The 18,772-nt window shown below is 43.2% G+C and overlaps 1 protein-coding gene across 2 annotated transcripts in view; it reads right to left on the bottom strand.

The window, feature by feature from the left end:
• DNAJC6 (DnaJ heat shock protein family (Hsp40) member C6) overlaps positions 1-5,025 on the bottom strand; it is a 162,857-nt gene extending 157,832 nt beyond the window's left edge. Inside the window, exon 1 of one of the 2 annotated variants that reach the window (XM_067726445.1) lies at positions 4,814-5,025. In XM_067726445.1, coding sequence (XP_067582546.1) covers positions 4,814-4,928 — 115 coding nt within the window. In that variant the 5' untranslated portion in view covers positions 4,929-5,025. The remainder of the gene's footprint in view (positions 1-4,813) is intronic. The other variant, XM_067726444.1, reaches the window with a different exon arrangement.
• Between the last annotated feature and the right edge of the window lie 13,747 nt (positions 5,026-18,772).

Genomic DNA, 18,772 nt, shown 5'->3' with positions numbered 1-18,772 from the left:
ACTAGTTGTGTAACTTTGGCAACGTTACTTATCCTCTTTGTGTTTCGGTTTTCTCGTTCATAAAATAGAGACTGTAAAACAGGGTTATTGTAAGAATTAAATAAAATTAAAATATTCACAGGTTTAGGACCACGGCTGGCACACGGTAAGCAAGGCATGCACGTTAACGCTTGCCAGTCCGTCTTTTTTAGATGAGAAAAATGAGGCAGAAAGAAGAAAGGAGACTTGCCAAAGGACACATAGCAAAAAAGTAGCAGAGCCAGGATACTGCCTGTCATTTACTTCTCACAACACCCCTGTGACGGAAGTGACATCATCTTCCTTCTATTGATGAGAGCTTGGAAGCCCAAGAGCTTAGTAACCTGCTCATCGCACAAGCTGGCAAATGGGAGAGTTAAGACTGAAAAACCCACATTCACTGTCTTTAAAGCCTTTGCACATCCCACTAGGCCAACAGTTCTCAAAGGTTAGCACACACCAGAATTACTGCAGGGCTTGGTAAAGCACAGGTTGCTGGGTCCCACCTCCAGAGTCTCTGCTTTGGTAGCTCTGAGGTGGGCTCCAAGAATTTGCATTTCTAGCAAGTTCCAGGAGACACTGTTGCTGCTGGTCTGGAGACAACCCTTGAGAACTACTACTCTACAATCAGGCACCTGTATGCAGAACAGAGGGTAGGAGAAGGTATGGGGCCTAATGGGTATAAGTCCCACTCCGGCAAAGGGTTGGCTACTTCACAGAGCCTAGCAAATATATTTTGCATTTATATGGTCCTTTCATAGTTATGATATCAGTTGATCTTTCCAATATCCCTAGGTAGTGACCATTATCTCCATTCAATGTGATTTGTTTTTAGGGACATATGGCCAAAAAATGGCAGTAAGGATAAACCACAGGTCACCTGACAAGTGTTCTGTCCTTTCCTCCAGGTAACTAGTCCTGGAAAGCACTACCTGCGGATAGACTGACTCCAGGTCCAACCTGTGTCTTCCCAGGGAATAACTGAAGTTCAGGAAAGGGCACTTCGGCCACCAGCATTTGCAGGAGGCAATTTCTGGGGGGAAGAGCTCAGGACTGGTTTTCTACCATCATTTCAAGGACTGGGAAAGCCTACTGCTCACAAAATACTTCCACCAACTATCCGCTCCCTTCTCTATAAGCTAAAGCTTTGATATTTGACGTAAATCTGGTTCTCTGCAAAAGCTGGAAGCAATTTAGGGGCTTAATTTCTACTGGACACAGCTTGTTCATTTAGAACAGCTTGCATGGTTAGTAGATTTTTTTAAGTTGCTTGGACATATAAGCAGGTAAATCATTGGTATCCAGAAGATTTCAAGAACTCCTATGAGCAGATTTTTTAAAAAAACATGAACCACCAAAAAAAAAAACCATAAACAGGCGTTCACACATGTCTTGGTCACACATGGCCAATATTCATGTGAAAAGATCTCCAGCTTCATTATTCATCAGGGAAATTCAATATAAAAGCACCATGCAGTACCACTTCATACGCATCAAAAAATTCTGACAGTACTGAGTATTAGCAAGGAAGTAAGGAATCAATATATACATCCCAGAGGATTCATTCATTACTTAACCATTCATTCATTATTATCCAATAACTAAACATATTTATTGAATGTCTTCTATATTCAGGATACAATATTAAGCTGAACAGATGCCAGAGGTCCCCAGAAGCTATGCTACTTCTCATCTGTAGCCTCCTGCTGAAAAACAAAGGAAGGGAGGGTAGAAAGAAGGATACTGATGTAGAAGGCCTTCTGATTGGTCCAGAAGGGATTGCGGCCCCTGAAGAGCTTCCAGCCATGTTTTATTCCCACCGCTCATTGAACTTTCCATATTTGGGGTGTGATCATATGGTGCAATATCTGGACTAATATTAATAAAAATAACAACCACCACCTTGTGAGCTACTATGTACCAAGCACTTTATATACAATAACCCATATAATCATCACAGGAACATTATAACATAGGAGTATCATCCTTATTTTACGTATGATAGATAACTGAGTTTTAGAAAGATTTAGCACCCTGCCCAAGATCACACAGCTTATTAGTGTGCCACTTACTAGTGGCAGATTCAAATCATCGTCTGTCTGGCACCAAAGCATATGATTGTAGATGCCCCAAGTGACGCTGACATCATCGTGAGAAACTCAGGCCACCTTTAAGAAAAATTAAATAAAATTGGGATATGGATTTCATTCACTGCATAATATTTATTAATTTTACTTCTTCCCTCCATGTGTATAGATACTGGAACATGTTTATTTTGTGCCAATGTGGCAGAAAGGAAGCTGTGTGGGTAGTCAGGCCTGAATTGGCCACACACCAGTCCTATGACCTCTTGCAAGTTACTCTGTCTCTTGCTTCACTTTCCTCATTTACAAAATGGGGGAAATAAATACCATCTGTCCTCCCTCCTTCCAAGGTTAGTTAAGATCTAAACAAACAAGACCTTATAGCTGACCTACTCCATAAACTGTAAAGTATCATATAACATAAGACATTATAATGGCCTCATCTCCAGGTTGTAGGGGGGAAGGGGAAGTAGGGAAATACAGTGACCTGCCAAGATCCTACCTAAGAAAAGAGAGGTGTGGCGTGGCAATGGGCCCCAGGTAAGCCATGGGTGAACTCTACAATGGGAACAAAGAAGAAAAAGACAGGATGGTTGTGTACACAGTATACACCTGGGTTTAAAAATTATAAAACTAAAAAGCTTATTCTAACCCAATTTACTGCAGTGGGAATACCCATTTATTCCTCTTTTGTAAAACATTCACACAACACCTGGAATAACACTATGCATATAAGTATCACTCAAGGAACACTTGTTGCAATTACCAATCTATTCAACTACTCAGGCAAGCTAAAGAAAAGGGGTGGTCAGCCTTTAGACCTACTAAGTTTCCGCAACAGTTCTTGATGCAGTGTGGAAGGAATTTAATTGGCGCATTCACTAAAAGTAATAACACATCCTTTGAAAGCCGGCAGGATGACAAGGCCAAGCCACAGAGCCTCCCTAACCATCAACAATAGAAAAGCTTGTTTCTAACACAATAGTTGGTGTTGTTTCTAACACAAATATTTGAAGGATAATTATTTTTGCTCTTTGTCAAATTTCTTTTTAGAATGCTTACTATGTGCCAGCACTTTACAATTATTAACTCATTAATTCATTTAATCTTCGTAAAAACCCTGGGGTGGAGATGGGGGTGATGCGGCCCTGTTGCAGTCTAGCTTCTGCCCTGGCTCAGGTCGGCCATTTTAGAACTCAAGGCATGTCAGCCTCTGAAGAATCCTCAGATGACGGAAACAGACGAAAAGGACATGATAGGACACAGAGACAGACAGACACAGACACACACACACACACACACACACACACACACACAAGCAGACAGGTATCTACAAAGTACCCAGCTCTGACTTAGCCTGGTGGGGGATGCAAAGATGAAGTGGATGAGAACCTGCCCACATGGAATCTATAATAGCAGATGAACAGTGACAAATGATGATGAAATACCAGCAGACAGGTTACAGGTGGCACCTATCCCAGGAAAGGCTTCACAGAGGAGATGCATTTGTGCTAGTCCTAACGGACGGGTAGGAATTGGCCAGGCTGAGACCAAGGCATGGCCACTGCAGATAGAGAGAAGGCAATGAGCCAGCAGATCGTGTCATGTCCCTGTGCTCAGAACATGTTAGTGGCTTCCCAGCTCACTTGGAATAAAATCCAAACTCCTCATCATATACTACCCAGACCCTGACCCAGGCCCTGCCTGCCTCACTTTCCCCTTGCTTAGCTCAGGCACACTGAGAACCTTTCCACCTGCTATTGCCCCTGGCAGGAAGCTCTCCCCTGGCTCCATGCTGGAGTAACTCTGAATCAGTCTTCACGCTCAGCTGTAATTGCATGGCCGCAGAGACGCCTTCCCTGTCCACCCCCCAAGTAAGCTAGGGCCCCTCTACCTTTTCTTCTCTCCCAGCAGACGATTTGATTCCTTCCAAGCACACAGAGCAATCTGCAATGGAGACTTTTACCTATTTGACGTGTGTAACGTCTGTTTCCCCCTTTAAAAGTAGTTCCATGAGCTGCGGCCTTGCCTATCTCGTTCAATCCTGGGCCCTGACACACAGGGGAGCTCGATAAAAATTATGGAATGAATGAATGCAGTGAGTCAGTGACTGAATAAATGTGAGTTAAGGCCCTGGTGAGGATAGGGTGGAATGTGTTTGGGAAATAGTTAATTGTGACTAGAGCTTACAAGATAACAGATGGGTTGGAAAGAGGGTGGGTCCAATGGGGAGGACCTCCAAGGCAGAGTTGGGTGCGGATTAAATCCCCCAACGGGTACTGCATTGCAGGTGCCGGCCAGGTTTTGGGGGGAGGGGGATGCAAACTGTTTTCCAGAGGCACCCCGGATTCCCTCTGTCCAGAGCCAAACGGACAGACAGGGACTTGTGCGGGAAATTAACAAGCTGCAACCACCTGGGCCAAGGGGAGATACGCTTAAAGGGTGGAGGGGGAAGAAGGGACTGTCGTCGAGCGGCCCCGGGGGAGCTTGGGGACTGCTGTAGTCCCCGTGGCCGAGGGTCAGGGAGGAGGGTCGCCCAGGCAGGGCCAGACGTCCAGGCGGCGCGGCCCCCGCCCGCGGGCTCCGGGGGCCGAGAACCCAGCGGGAGATGCCGCCCACGGCAGCAGCCGGAGCCACCGCGGCCCCGCTTCAGCGGGAGGCCGGCGCCCGCCGCTCGTGGTAACAGGTCCCGCGGCCGCGCCCACACTCACCCTGCGCCGCCTTGGAAGCCGAGCGCGTCCGCCACAGCCGCCGGGTTGCCTTCCACGGCCGCAGCGAAGAAAACAGCCTCCGGCTCTTCTTGCCGCTCTTCTCAGTTGCTCCCATCTGTGCGCCCGCGCCCCTCCCCCGCCGCCCGCCGCCGTCCGAGGATCGCCTCCCGCTTCCCCGGCCGCCGCGCTTCTGCCAGGTGCCAGGCAGTCGCCGGGGAGGACGCGGCCGCGGGGGGAGGAGCTTGCGGCCGGATGCGGGGCGGGGAGGGTGGGGACCTCGCTCGCGCCGAGCCTGCGGGTGCGGCCGACCAAGGCGGGGACGCCGCAGGGATGCGCCAGCCGGGGGAGCGCTCAGCCCCTGGCAGCTCACAGGTGAATGCTTTAGTCTTTCCCCCTTCGTTCCGGAGATGTTGACGGAGTGCCCAACTACTGCTAGGCATCATTAATTAACACAAACCCCCCTGGGATGTGCACTGATTTTTTTATCCCCAAATTACAAATGATAAAATTGAAGCTCCGAAACGTGAAGTAATCTGCCCAGAGATCACACAGCCGCTAAATTATGCCGATATCCAAGTCCTGGGCTCTAGCTATATTTTTTTCATCCCTTTCTACTGCCTCAGAATGATTCCACATTATGTTGGATTTTTTTTGAAGTTTTGCTTTTTTTATGCTTCTATTTTTTCTTTTTTTTTTTTTTACATCTTTATTGGAGTATAATTTCTTTACAATGGTGTCTTAGTTTCTGCTTTATAACAAAGTGACTCAGTTATACATATACATATGTTCCCATATCTCCTCCCTCCTGCATCTCCCTCCCTCCCACCCTCCCTATCCCACCCCTCCAGGTGGTCACAAAGCACCGAGCTGATCTCCCTGTGCTCTGCGGCTGCCTCCCACTAGCTATCTATCTTACGCTTGGTAGTGTATATATGTCCATGCCACTCTCTCGCCTCGTCACAGCTTACCCTTCCCCCCCCCATATCCTCAAGTCCATTCTCTAGTAGGTCTGTGTCTTTATTCCTGTCTTACCCCTAGGTTCTTCATGACATTTTTTTTCTTAAATTCCATGTATATGTGTTAGCATACAGTACCTGTCTCTCTCTTTCTGACTTACTTCACTCTGTATGACAGACTCCAGTGGATTTTTTTTTATTTAAGTCTGATAGATATTCCTGTTTTCCTCATGCAACAGATTAAGAATCACTTTTTTTTTTAAATTTATTTTTGGCTGCATTGGGTCTTCGTTGCTGCACTGGGGCTTTCTCTAGTTGCTGCAAGGGGGCCACTCTTCATTGTGGTACGTGGGCTTCTCATTGCGGTGGCTTCTCGTTGTGGCACACGGGCTCCAGTAGTTGTGGCTCACGGGCTTCGTTGCTCTGCTGCATGTGGGATCTTCCCAGACCAGGGCTCGAACCCGTGTCCCCCGCGGATTCTTAACCACTGCTCCACCAGGGAAGCCCTTTTTTTTTTCTTCTTCTTTTTTTTAAGAACCTATTCTATGTGCAGGCACTTTTACACATATGCCATGAAACCTCACAGCAACCCTGTGGGGTAGGAGGCGTTTCCCATTCGCCAGATGAGGAAACTGAAATGTCAGAGCTGAGGTGGCCCAGCCCCCACCACTTTATCTCTGTCGTGATTTTGCCTGTAGTTAAGAGTCGGAGAGGAAGAGCAAAACCACGATCCCTTAAACTGCCTGACTGAAATAATAATAGCTAACATTTATGGAGTGCCTCTCATGTGCCGGATTTTACATACATTACCTTATTTAACTCTCCCAATGATACTCATGGGAGAGAAATTATTAATATCCTCACTTAACAGATGGGGGAAACTGAGTATCAGAGAGGTCAGGTTACCTACATAAACCCATATAAAGCTTATATGTTAGGTTGAATCATGAAACTACCATTTTTGTAGGTTCAAACAAAAGGCTCAATTCATCATATGACAGTTTCACCAGATGATCAAAATTTAAATCACCAATGGAGGGAGATGATAATCCAGTGCATCCAGATGATACACGGAGAGACACATCACCTTTGTCACATTCTGGCCAAGAATGCACAACCTGAATCTAATCATGGAGAAATATAAGTTAAACCCCAAATGAGGATTTTACTATGAAACCTGAGGTACGGGGGAGGGGGTGTCAGGGCAGGGATGTTATATTCGTTAAAAATGTCAATGATATAAAAGATGAAGAGGGACTTCCCTGGTGGTGCAGTGGTTAAGAATCCACCTGCCAATGCAGGGGACACGGGTTCTATCCCTGGTCTGGGAAGATCCCACGTGCCGCGGAGCAACTAAGCCCGTGCGCCATAACTACTGAGCCTGCGCTCTGGAGCCCACGTGCCACAATTACTGAAGCCCGTGCACCTAGAGCCCATGCTCCGGCAACAAGAGAAGCCACTGCAATGAGAAGTCTGCACACAATGAAGAGTAGCCCCCGCTCGCCACAACTAGAGAAAAGCCCACACGCAGCAACAAAGACCCAACACAGCCAAAAATTTAAAATAATTAATTAATTATTTTTTTTAAAAGATGAAGAAAGGCTGTGGAGGTGTTCTAGACTAAAGGAGGCTAAAGAGATATGACAGCTAACAGTAATACCTGACTCTAGAATGGACTGTGTTGGAGTTTGGAAAAAAGACTCCAAGGGACATTACTAGGTCAATTTAAATATATATATATGATTAAATAAGTGTCAGTGATAAACTACTGAAGTTGGTAACTATACTGTGGTTATGTAAGAAAATATCCCTATTTTTAGAAAATACACACCAAGGTATTTAGGAGTAAAAGGTCATGATGCATTTATTTTACCTTCAAATGGTTTACAAAAGAAGTTTCATATATATGTTTGGGGAGAGGGGGAAGCAAATGATAAAGCAAATACAGCAAAATTATAGTAATAGGTGAATCTGGACAAAGAATATATGGGTGTGTTTTGTACTGTTCTTATTCTTGCAACTTTTCTGTAAGTTTTCAATTTATTCCCAACTGAAAAGGTTATAAAAAAAACCTTTAAGTTTCATAGAAAAAAGAAAATAAAGTGGGAAGACTGTACCTGATATTAAGGCCTACTGTACAGCTATAGTTATCAAAACAGTGTGGTCTTGGCAGAGGGATAGATGCATAGATTAATAAAGAACCCAGAAACAGACCTGCACACATATACCCAACTGATTTTTGACAAAGGTGCAAAAGCAGTTCAATGGAGGAAAGACAGCTGTTTCAACAAATGAGGCTGAAGCAATTGGACATATATTGGCAAAAAAAAATTAACCTTGACTTAAACCTCACACCTTATACAAAAATCTAGAAAAATGGATTATGTTATTTTATTCTATGTTATTCTACAGAAAATAATAAGAGAAAATCATCTGGGATCTGGAGCTATGCAACGAGTTGTCACCAAAAGCATGATGCATAAGAGAAAAAAGTTGATAAATTGGACTTTATCAAAATTAAATACTTTTGCTGTGCAAAAGACCCTTTTAAGAGGATGAAAATACAAACTACAAAATGGGCAAAAATAGTTATCTGACAAAGGACTAGTATTTATAATATATAAAGAATTCTTAAAACTCAACATTAAAAATAATCCAATTAGAAAATGTGCAAAAGACATGAGCAGATATTTCACTAAAGAGGATGGACATACAGATATCAAATAAGCACATGAAAAGATATTCAGCATCATTAGCTATTAAGGAAGTGCAAATTAAAACCACAATGAGATACCACTGCATACCTCAGAATGGCTAAAATGAAAAATAGTGACAACACCAAATGCTGGTGAGAATGCAGAGGGAGAAACTGGATCCTTTACACATTGCTGGTAGGAATGTAAATGGTACAGCCACGTTAGAAAAGAGTTTAGCAGTTTCTTATAAAGCTAAACACAGCTACCATAAGACCCAACAATGGCACTCTTGGGTACTTATCCCAGAAAAAAATGAAAACTTATGCTCACACAAAAACCTATACAGCAATGTTTATAGTAGCTTTATTTGTAATAGCCCCAAACTGGAAGCAACCCAGATGTCCTTTGGGTGAATGGTTAAACAAGCCGTGGTATATCCCTACCATAGAGTACTAAGCAATAAAAAGTAACAAAGCTATTGCTGCAGGCAACAAACTATATGAATCTCCAGGAATTATGTTGAGTGAAAAAAGCCAATCCCAAAAGTTATGTACTATATGATTCCATTTATATAGTATTCTTGAAATGGCAAAAATTATATAAATCAAAAACAGATAGTGGGACTTCCCTGGTGGTCCAGTGGATAAGAATCCACCTTCAAATGCAGGGGACGCGGGTTCGATCCCTGGCGGGGAAACTAAGATCACACATGCCGTGGGGCAACTAAGCCCGTGCGTCGCAACTACTAAGCCCGTGCCCACTGGAGCCTGTGCACCACAACTAGAGAGAAACCCACGCACCACAATGAAGATTCTGTGTGCCGCAGCTAAGGCCCGACACAGCCAAATAAATAAAAAATAAATAAATAGACTTATTTAGAAAAAGACAGATAGTGGTTGCCAGGGAGGAGGGAGATGAGCATGGCTATAAAAGTACAACAGGAAAGGCCTGTGGTGATGGAACTGTTCTGTATCTTTTCTGTATCAATGTCTACATACTGGTTGTGATATTAGACTATAGTTTTGCACAATGTTTCCACTAGAGGGAATGTGTAAAGCTGTACGTAGGATCTCTGTATTATTTTTTACAACTGCATGTGAATCTACAGTTATTTTAAAATTAACAGTTTAATTTTTAAAAAGCCACATGTCTGCAGTTTCATATAGTTCACTCTAATATCTAAATCGCGCTTGAGCCAAGATTCCACTGAGGCCCACGCCTTCACGGCTACACTCAGCTTTCTTGTGACGGCTGGCTCACTGTGGGAGACCAAGGACCATCTGCCAGGTTCCAGGGCGGAGACATGGAAGACTCGGAAAGGTCACAGGAGCATGGAGACCCAGGTCAGCCAGGGAGTGCTAAACTACTCTCCTGTTTGGAATGAGTCCCCTGGGGGTCTAGATAAGTGACACTCGAAAAGTAATTAATGGCCAGACCTATTTTGTTCTTTCTCTAATCCAAGAAGAATAGGAAGATATAAATATGAAATAAAGAAGGGGAATGGGAGAGACCAGGAAGAGGGTGGAAATTGAGAGGTGTCCTCTCTATCGGCAGTAAGCTGTATTTTCTTCTACACCAGCCTTCATTCTCCATGCCATCTAGACTAACGTCTAAAGAAACAGACCCTTAGAAGAAACAATCTAATTAACAAAGCTACTCAGAAATAGCAGCCACATGCCAGCAACTCCTACCCTAGACAAGGGTTGCCCTCTGCTCCTGGGACTTCTTACTTGGCCTTGCGGTTAGGACACCTAAAATCGAATCCTGGTTACCAGGACCACCTGCAAAATATTGGTTATGTCCCTTCCCCTCCTGGCTTACTGTTTTAATCACCACGACCTCCACTCCCATTAATGAATGGGATTTAACCACATGACCTAGAAGTTTCCTTCCAGGGATTCCCACCATCCTTCCCTGCATGTCCTAACTCTCACTAGTTTTGGAATACTGCTACGTATCAGTAACCCCAGTGCCTGGCTTAGAGACTCACCTTTTCTTCTAGTGTTTGGTATATCCAGTGGATTACAGTAGCTTCTTGGAGGGGCGCATTTGCTCACTGCTTAGACGTCACGGATCAGGGTGGGATGAGAGAGACATTCTTCAGCTTGCCCTTTTAGTCCAAGCATCATGTGATTTCATGGCACCCCTCCAGCTTGGAGCTGAAACCGGCCAGAAGTCTCTGGCTCCCACGGTTACAGCCTGCTCCAGTCAGATCCAGTGGGGAGCCTTCCCAGCAGTCCCTGGAGCCCATGGGAAAAGAATGCAACCTGCGAGAAGATCTTCCACCCAAGTAGAAACATGCAAGTGCCCTGAGGCACATTCATAAGCACTAGCAACATGGAATTTCTTTTCAAATGTCGAAAGTGCAAAACAAATATTGGGCATAGGACAAAAAAAGACTCCCCAAACTCTGAATTCCATTCATGTCGTTTTGTTTACAAAGCTAAGTCCAGAAATTCAAAGATGGCGGTGCCAAAGTCAATGGGATACAAGACTCTGTGTGTGTGTGTGTGTGTGTGTGTGTGTGTGTGTGTGAGTCTGTGTGTGTGCAGTGTGCGAGGGGGCTAATAGAAAGGAGCTGTGTGAATCCTGGCTCTGTCACTAACTGTGTGACCTTATCCAACTTGCCTAACTTCCCTAAATCTCAGTTTTCCCATCTGTAAAATGGAGATAGTAAATAGTGCCTACCTCACAGGGTTGTGATAAGTTTTACTATCATATGTAAAGAATCAAGTAGGCTAAATTAAACAAAGGAGCTTATTATAATACTATGTCCATTTAGAGATACAGATAAAAAAGAATGGCATCTCCTTTCACAATGACTAAATAAATTGTGTGTGTGTGTGTGTGTGTGTGTGTGTGTGTGTGTGTGTGTGTGTCTCAAGAGAGAGAAAAATGGGACGGTTGATATTTGGTGAAGATCACATCCTTCAAACTTCATGATTTAATTCCATGTCTGTCTTCTTTTACGCCTGAGGTGTCCTGTTACTCACCCTCCCTTACAGAAAGTTCCAGAATGTAAACTAAACTGTATAACCTAAAGGCAGCTCAGGTGCCTTTGGAACCACTGGATGCTGTTTCACGTTACCCCAATGGCAACGCCAGTAGGACTATCATTAGTACAGGAAACAGCTCAGGGTAGTCTCCACTTTAAACTTATTTTTCAGTCTGAAGTTCTGAAGTTTATATTGTATTGAAAATAAGTGCTTAAAAATCTGTCTTTCCTCCAGAGACTAGAGCTCCCATTTTTGCATCTGACACCTGGCTTATTAATCATAGGATTCTCTGCACTCGGCACAGACTTGGCAAAGTAGACCTTCTCATTAAATGTATTCTTATTCTGTTTGCGGTTTATATCAGAACAAAGGGACTTTATTGCAGGGGAGTGGTGATCATGAGGCAGTACAGAGAAGAGTCATAGTAAAAAGTCACTACCACTCTAGGCTGGAAGGGCAGAAGGAGAAGGCGTTACAGCAGCCCGGGAGTTGGGGCCACCGGACGGAAGATGGAACCAAGGGGATGGATGCCTAGGAGAAGAAACAGCCTCTGCAGGCATTTCAGAAAATGTTTTCTGACCTGTACCTCAATGTGCAGCCCCACATAGCCCAGACATCCCTCACTTCCAAGGAGCTTTTCCAGAAATCCTCCTTCCCTGTCTTCCCTTATGTTATCTGGGATTTAGGAGCAGTGGAGAAGAGTGATGAAAGTCACAGAATTGATCACTTCTGGGCAACCCTTGGCAAGTTACTAGCCTCTGTGTGCCTTAGTTTTCTCCTCTGCAAAATAGGGAAATTCATACATGTCTCGAAGGGGCACGCTGGAGATGAAATGTGAGATTACATTTACAAAGCATCTGGGCTTGTCTGGCATAAAGCAAACGTTCAAATTATGCTAATCCTCGCCCTCCCTTTTTAAATGACACAGAACATGCTGTAACAAAAGGTTTTTGTATTCCTCTCTTTTCTATTAGAGAAGAACTATTGTGTGGAGCCTGGAAAATCTATCAAAGGGCAAGGGATCTTTCTGGAAATGTTGGCCCCATGGTTCAGAGTTTAACTGTAGGCTTTGATGGAGGGGAAATGAAATACAGGGTGAGTGGTTATCTACAGACACATAGTTGGGGAGCCTTCAAAGTAGAGAAGGACAGGGCCATGGGAATGGCTGATGGGGGCTGAGGGAGGGTGATTTGGGGGTCCCTCCTCCTGTCTTCAATCTCCCTGTCAGAGACTTTTTTGAAAATGACAGTCCAATTGTGTAATGATAAATGATTTTTTTCTTCATGTCTTTCTAATTCTTTTCTTTTTTTCAAGCTTTCTGTGTGTGAATCTTAACTTGTATAATAAGAAAGAAAAAATTAAGTGCAAAGTTTTAGGCCAACTGAAAAAGCTGACTCTGTTGGTGAGGCTTTAAAATGAGTGGTAATAGGAAAATGGAAATAAGGTGGGTTCTACTAGGGACTCAGCTGCCGCCGCAAGGGAGAGCGGTGGCCGTTTCAAACCAGTCTCACCGGCTGGGTCTGCAATCCTCACATCTTTTGTTCTCCTGGAGAGTGCCTTTGCAATACTTAGTATTGCGGTGTAATGCCTTCAGGGAAAGCCGGCATGCTTTTAAACCTTAGAATGTGTACATACTCCCCCTTTTTTTTTTTCGGTTGAGGTATAATTATAGTTAAAATTGGAGTTTTTAACCCCTCCTTTGTTTGCTATGTATCTCTGTTATCATAGTATTAATTTGCTTTTGTGACAGAGATGACTGGTGCTCACCAATATCCATGTTTCTCTTCTTCCTGGGCACACAGCTAGACTACTTTCCCAGCCTAACTTGCAGTTGGTCATGGCCATGTAACTGAGTCTGGCCAAGGGAATGGGGAACAATGATGTAAGCCACTCAGAAGCCTGGCCTCTGAAACTTTTCACATAACCCTCCAAGCTCTCTTTCTTCACCTATCAGCTGACTGGAAGCTGAAGATCCAGGTACTGATTTTGAAGCCCAGAAGTATGGTGGAGCTTTCAGATGGAGGGAGCCTGGGTCCCTGAATGACTGCATGAAACTAATCTCTCCCGCTCCTGCATCAATCTCATTGGACTGCAGTGTGAGCAAGAAACACCTCTGTCATGTCCAGAATTGAGATTCTGCAGTTGTTTGTTACAGCAGTCAGAATACTCTTACTAATACACCTAAAGAGACTGCATACTGGGGCAGAAATATCTAATTCTGAGTGGTATCCTGGGTGACATGATGCCAGATGGACACTTCCAAGGAAGATTCTTCAACATTGGACTTGAGCATTTTATGCGCATGCATGGACTTATAAAGAGGGTCTGCTTGCTGTGCATGTAAGTTAAGAACAAAATCACTGATAAATTAGGGTATAAACATTGGAATCACATCTGCAAATTGTGGTGGCGGTGCTCTACCGAAATTCATAACTGACCCTTCGGGATTTGGTCCTATTTCGTTATCTTAACCTTTGGGGCTTCTAACAAATTGCGCAAAGGTTTGTAATGGTTCTTCACTATATATCAGCTATCAAATGCTTTTCAGATCGATGAATGACCACATAAAATTATTTATTACACACAAAATGTTAATTAAAGAATGATTACTTAATACTTGAATTGCTAATTAAAAATAATGATTCAATATTTTCTTTTTCTTCCAGGATTTACGTTGAATATTGCTAATCGACCATAGCTGGAGCTGCATATCAACATCTCCCAAGGGGCCACAAAAAGCAAATAAGACCATTGGATGTAACATCTAAGGACAAATTTCTCTCAATTACATTTGCTGGTTTACGTTTCCCTCTTCCATGAAAAACTATCTCTGCTTCTTATTTTCAACTGTGGGTCATTAATGATGATGGAGAGAACTGAACTGGGTGGATAGTAAAAGGTGTTACAAAATGGAGAAGACTTTTGACAGTTTGAATATTTGAGAGGGTTTGCTTCTATGAGCTTGGCTTGAAATATTACACTGCCTTATCCTGTGATGCTGACATGCCTCCATGAATTCTTTTCTTTTTTCCCATGAATTCTTTCTTTCATTAAACAACTACTCTGAACAAATATCCCGCTAGTCCCTTAGGATATAACGCTGAACAACTGAACAACTGTGGTTCTTTTACTCAAGGAGCTTTTGGTCTAATGGAAGAGAAAGACATTAAATAACCAATTACCCAAACAGATAATCATGCAAGTGGAATAAGTGCTATGAAGGAAAAGCCCAGCGTCCCAGCACTGTTAGAACATATAATGGTGGAGGTGGAGGAGGGCGGTGACTAAGCTCACTGAAAGGGAAACATCTCTCTGAGAAAATGAATGGACTTCAAGACCTGCAGGATGACCAGTTGCCCAGGCAAAAAATATATAAGATATAGGAAGCAAATCTTAATGTAGGAGGACTATTATTACTGATAATACTAACCAACACTATTATAATACTTATTATATGTCAGGTAGTGATCTAAGTACATGACATATAGTCACACATTTAATCCTTTCAGCAACCCAATGAGGTAAGTACTATTATTATTTTCATTTTACAAGTGAAAAAACTGAGGCAAAGAAATGTTAATAAGTTACTAACAAACGGCAATGGAAGGATTTGCACTCCAGCGATCTGGCTCCAGTGTTTGTACTCTTAGTCACAATGGTCTGCTGAGGTTTGGTGCATTCTAGGCAGGAACAGAGAAGACCTACATGGGTGAAGACTGTGAGCAATGGAAAAGGTGGCACAAAGTGAAACAGGAAAGATATGGATTTGAGATTCCTCTGGGGTTGGGGGAAGCTATGCCATGCACTAAGAGGTCAATAAAGTCCCCTAAAATTCTGCAAGCCATCTTGATCTTTGTTTTCTCCACGTGAATTTGGTGACCCATCAACTTTGGAGGGCACGACCCCAGGGGCATAGAGAGGTTGTCCTGCCCCGTTAGCAGCTTGCACATCCAATCAGCCATGAGTTCTTCCCTATGGAGTTTAGTTTAGTTCTTCCCTCTGGCTGATCTGCCTGGGGGCTACCTGGACATCCTACCAATGGGTTCAGAGTTCCTGCGGCTCTGAGAAGTGAGTTTTGCTGATGCTGCCTGTGACTCCTCAGCCAGCCTGATACACCCCCCGGATGAGCCCAGGGCACGCTGACTACATCTAACTCAGCACAATCATTAGCCTTGTGCACCCTCCTCACACAGTTCACCCCTCTTGCAGTCAAGTGCAGGAAATGCAAGAAAAATCAGTTTCTAGAGTTATGTTGTTCAATACAGTATCCACTAGACACATGTGGCTATTTAAATTTAATTAATAAACTTTAATAGAATAATTTAAAAGTCAGTTCCTCGGTTGAACTAGTCACATTTCAAGTGCTCAATTGCCACATATGGCTAGTGGCTACTATATTGACAGCATAATTGAAGAACAATTCTATTGTTGCAGAAAATTCGATTGGACAGTGCGGCTCTAGAAACACGCTTCGTGTCTCTTGGGCTCATCTCAAGATCTGTAACCATGGCAGAGTGCATTTTATTCCAAAGCCCATTCTTATTACACAATGCTTCATTCCCATTCATAGATTACTATTTCTGATTCAACTAACGCACACTGAGCATCAACTGTTGTCAGACTCTCTGCTGGATGTTGAAATAGGCTGAACTATCAATTTGCTAAAAAAGTCTTAGATGACTAGAACAAAAAGTGTTTGAAATACGGATGCACTGGACTATTCCATTTTTTGTGGGTTTGTGGGTAGGCAATCAAACCTTGGGCAAGTTACGTAAGCTCTCTCAGCCTCATAGCACTGTTGTGGGTATTAAATGAGATATATATGAAACACACTCAGTAAATACTCAATAAATGGTAACCATTATTGTTCACATCATCATCATCTTCCCAGTTGACAGGGAACACAGTAGGAAGGGAACTCAGCCTTACTCATTGTGGGATAGTAATAACTGTTATAGACCTTCTTTGTATTGATCATAGATCTATCGTCTTTATAGCATTTAGTCACCAGTCTTAGCCCTGCCTTGGGCTGCTCATTAGATATCTGAAAAATATGCCCTCTTGTCCCCTCCCCACACTCAGCCCCAGGTCCTTCACCTACCTACCCCCCTTCTGCAGCTTCTCCTTTTCACTCTCTTCTGAATATTTTCTTCTTTCAAAATGGCTTTCTAAAAAGTAGAACCCAGAACCTCCCCAAGTACTTCAGGCATTGCCCAAACACTCTATATTCAGTGTCTATCAAGATACGTGGCCATGCCAAGGGATTCACTTAATAATTTTTTAACATTTAAAAAATTCATTTTGGGACTTCTCTGGTGGCACAGTGGTAAAGAATCTGCCTGCCAATGCAGGGGACACAGGTTCGATCCCTGGTCCAGGAAGATCCCACGTGCCACGGAGCAACTAAGCCTGTGTGCCACAACTACTGAACCCATGCACCACAACTACTGAGCCCACACACTGCAAGTGCTGAAGGCTGTGCACCTAGAGCCTGTGCTCCACAACAAGAGAAGCCACCGCCATGAGAAGCCTGTGCACCGCAACAACGAGTAGCACCCGTTCGCCACAACCAGAGAAAAGCCCGCACCCAGCAACAAAGACCCAGTGCAGCCAAGAAAAAAAAAAAAAAAACATTTATGAAGGTTTACTTTATAACCTGAAATTTGAAACTGAATTTTGAAAATTAAATGTAAGACTTAGTTCATATCCACTACACACATACACACACACGTTTTTTACATAAATGGTATCATAGTCTACATTTTGTTCATAATTTTTGTTAGCAATATATCTGGAAATATTTCCAACACTGAGTACAATATAAGTCCTCCATTAATCTGAACACAAAACTATATTCCTATTATAGGAGCAAAGATCCTATTAGCTGTTTTTTAGTGGGTGGAGGAGTTTTAAACCTTGGATTAGGCTAGTGTACGGTTATCTAAAATCTCAGAATTTTTTTTCATAAAATTGTTATCAAGCCAAGTTCCTCCCATTCTATACTCTGCAACTGAATGTTTTAAACCTAAATGTAGGACTTGGCATTCATTTCCATTAAATTGCATTTTGTTGTTTTGACCTAGCCTCAAGGTCTTTTGAATCTTGAGTCTTTTATCCAGAAGGCAATCTCTCCCAGCTGTAAATCTAATTAATATAATTTTACTTCCACTAAATCACTGAAGCATCCTAGGCCAGGAACAGAGGCCAATAAACAATAAGACAGGTGGAACCTTTCTCCAAATACATGGATCTGTTTCCCCTTCCACTAATCTTTGCAGGTATTTTGTCCTGGGACTATGTGTTTTATTGGATCCTGACCCTTTGCTTTCCCCCTCCCTCCTTTTAGGTCTTCCTCTTTACATTTGAACCAAAGACTGTCGAGCAGGTTGCAGCTGAGAATGCATTCGTTTACTTTACTACTCTTTACTTTACTACTCCTTAACTACTCTTTAAATTCCTTTACTACTCCTTACTTTCCTAACTCCTGTTCGGTGACAAAAACAAAGTTCATCGCAAGAATTTGAAACAACAGAGATAAAATAGGGTTTTGGGGTCCACTAAAGATTCCAACTGGAAATTAAATATAGATCAGAAACTCATTAGATGAATCCATTATTTATTAATCCTATCCATTAGGAGGCGATGAATGAGAGGTGACACCCACTCTGCTTGTAAAGAGTCAGCAAACAAGGAGGGAAAAAAGGAGTATCTCGTAATGTCACTTTTTCTAAACCTCTAGTTTGGAGTGTGTGGAGTCGTTAGTGGGTTCTCAAATGTCATTCTCTTTCTCCCATCAGGCATGCAGCAGGGTTGCAGCTCCCTACTCTTCACAGCCTTCCCCAGAGGCAGAAACTGTTAACTGTTTGACATATACCTTTCCAGACCTTGCTTCTACATTTCCACATATGAATAAATATGAGTAAAGAATATCACTAGAAAATATTTAGAGGGACTTACTTACCTGGTGGTGCAGTGGTTAAGAATCCGTCTGCCAGTGCAGGGGACAGGTTTGAGCCCTGGTCCGGGAAGATCCTACATGCCGTGGAGCAACTAAGCCCATGCGCCACAACTACTGAGCCCACGTGTTGCAACGACTGAAGCCCACGTGCCTAGAGCCCATACTCCACAACCAGAGAAGCCACCGCAATGTGAAGCCTGCGCACCGCAACAAAGAGCCGCCCCCGCTCACCACAACTAGAGAAAGCCCACACACGGCAATGAAGACCCAACGCAGCCAAAAATTTTACAAAGTATAAAAATAACTTTAAAAAATAAAGAAGATATTTAGAAATATTAACCAAATTCCTTTCT

The sequence above is a fragment of the Pseudorca crassidens genome, chromosome 2 (assembly GCF_039906515.1).
Source record: "Pseudorca crassidens isolate mPseCra1 chromosome 2, mPseCra1.hap1, whole genome shotgun sequence".
Classification (NCBI taxonomy): domain Eukaryota; kingdom Metazoa; phylum Chordata; class Mammalia; order Artiodactyla; family Delphinidae; genus Pseudorca; species Pseudorca crassidens.
The sequence above is the reverse complement of the archived record's forward strand: the minus strand, read 5'-3'. Positions and strand labels throughout refer to the sequence as shown.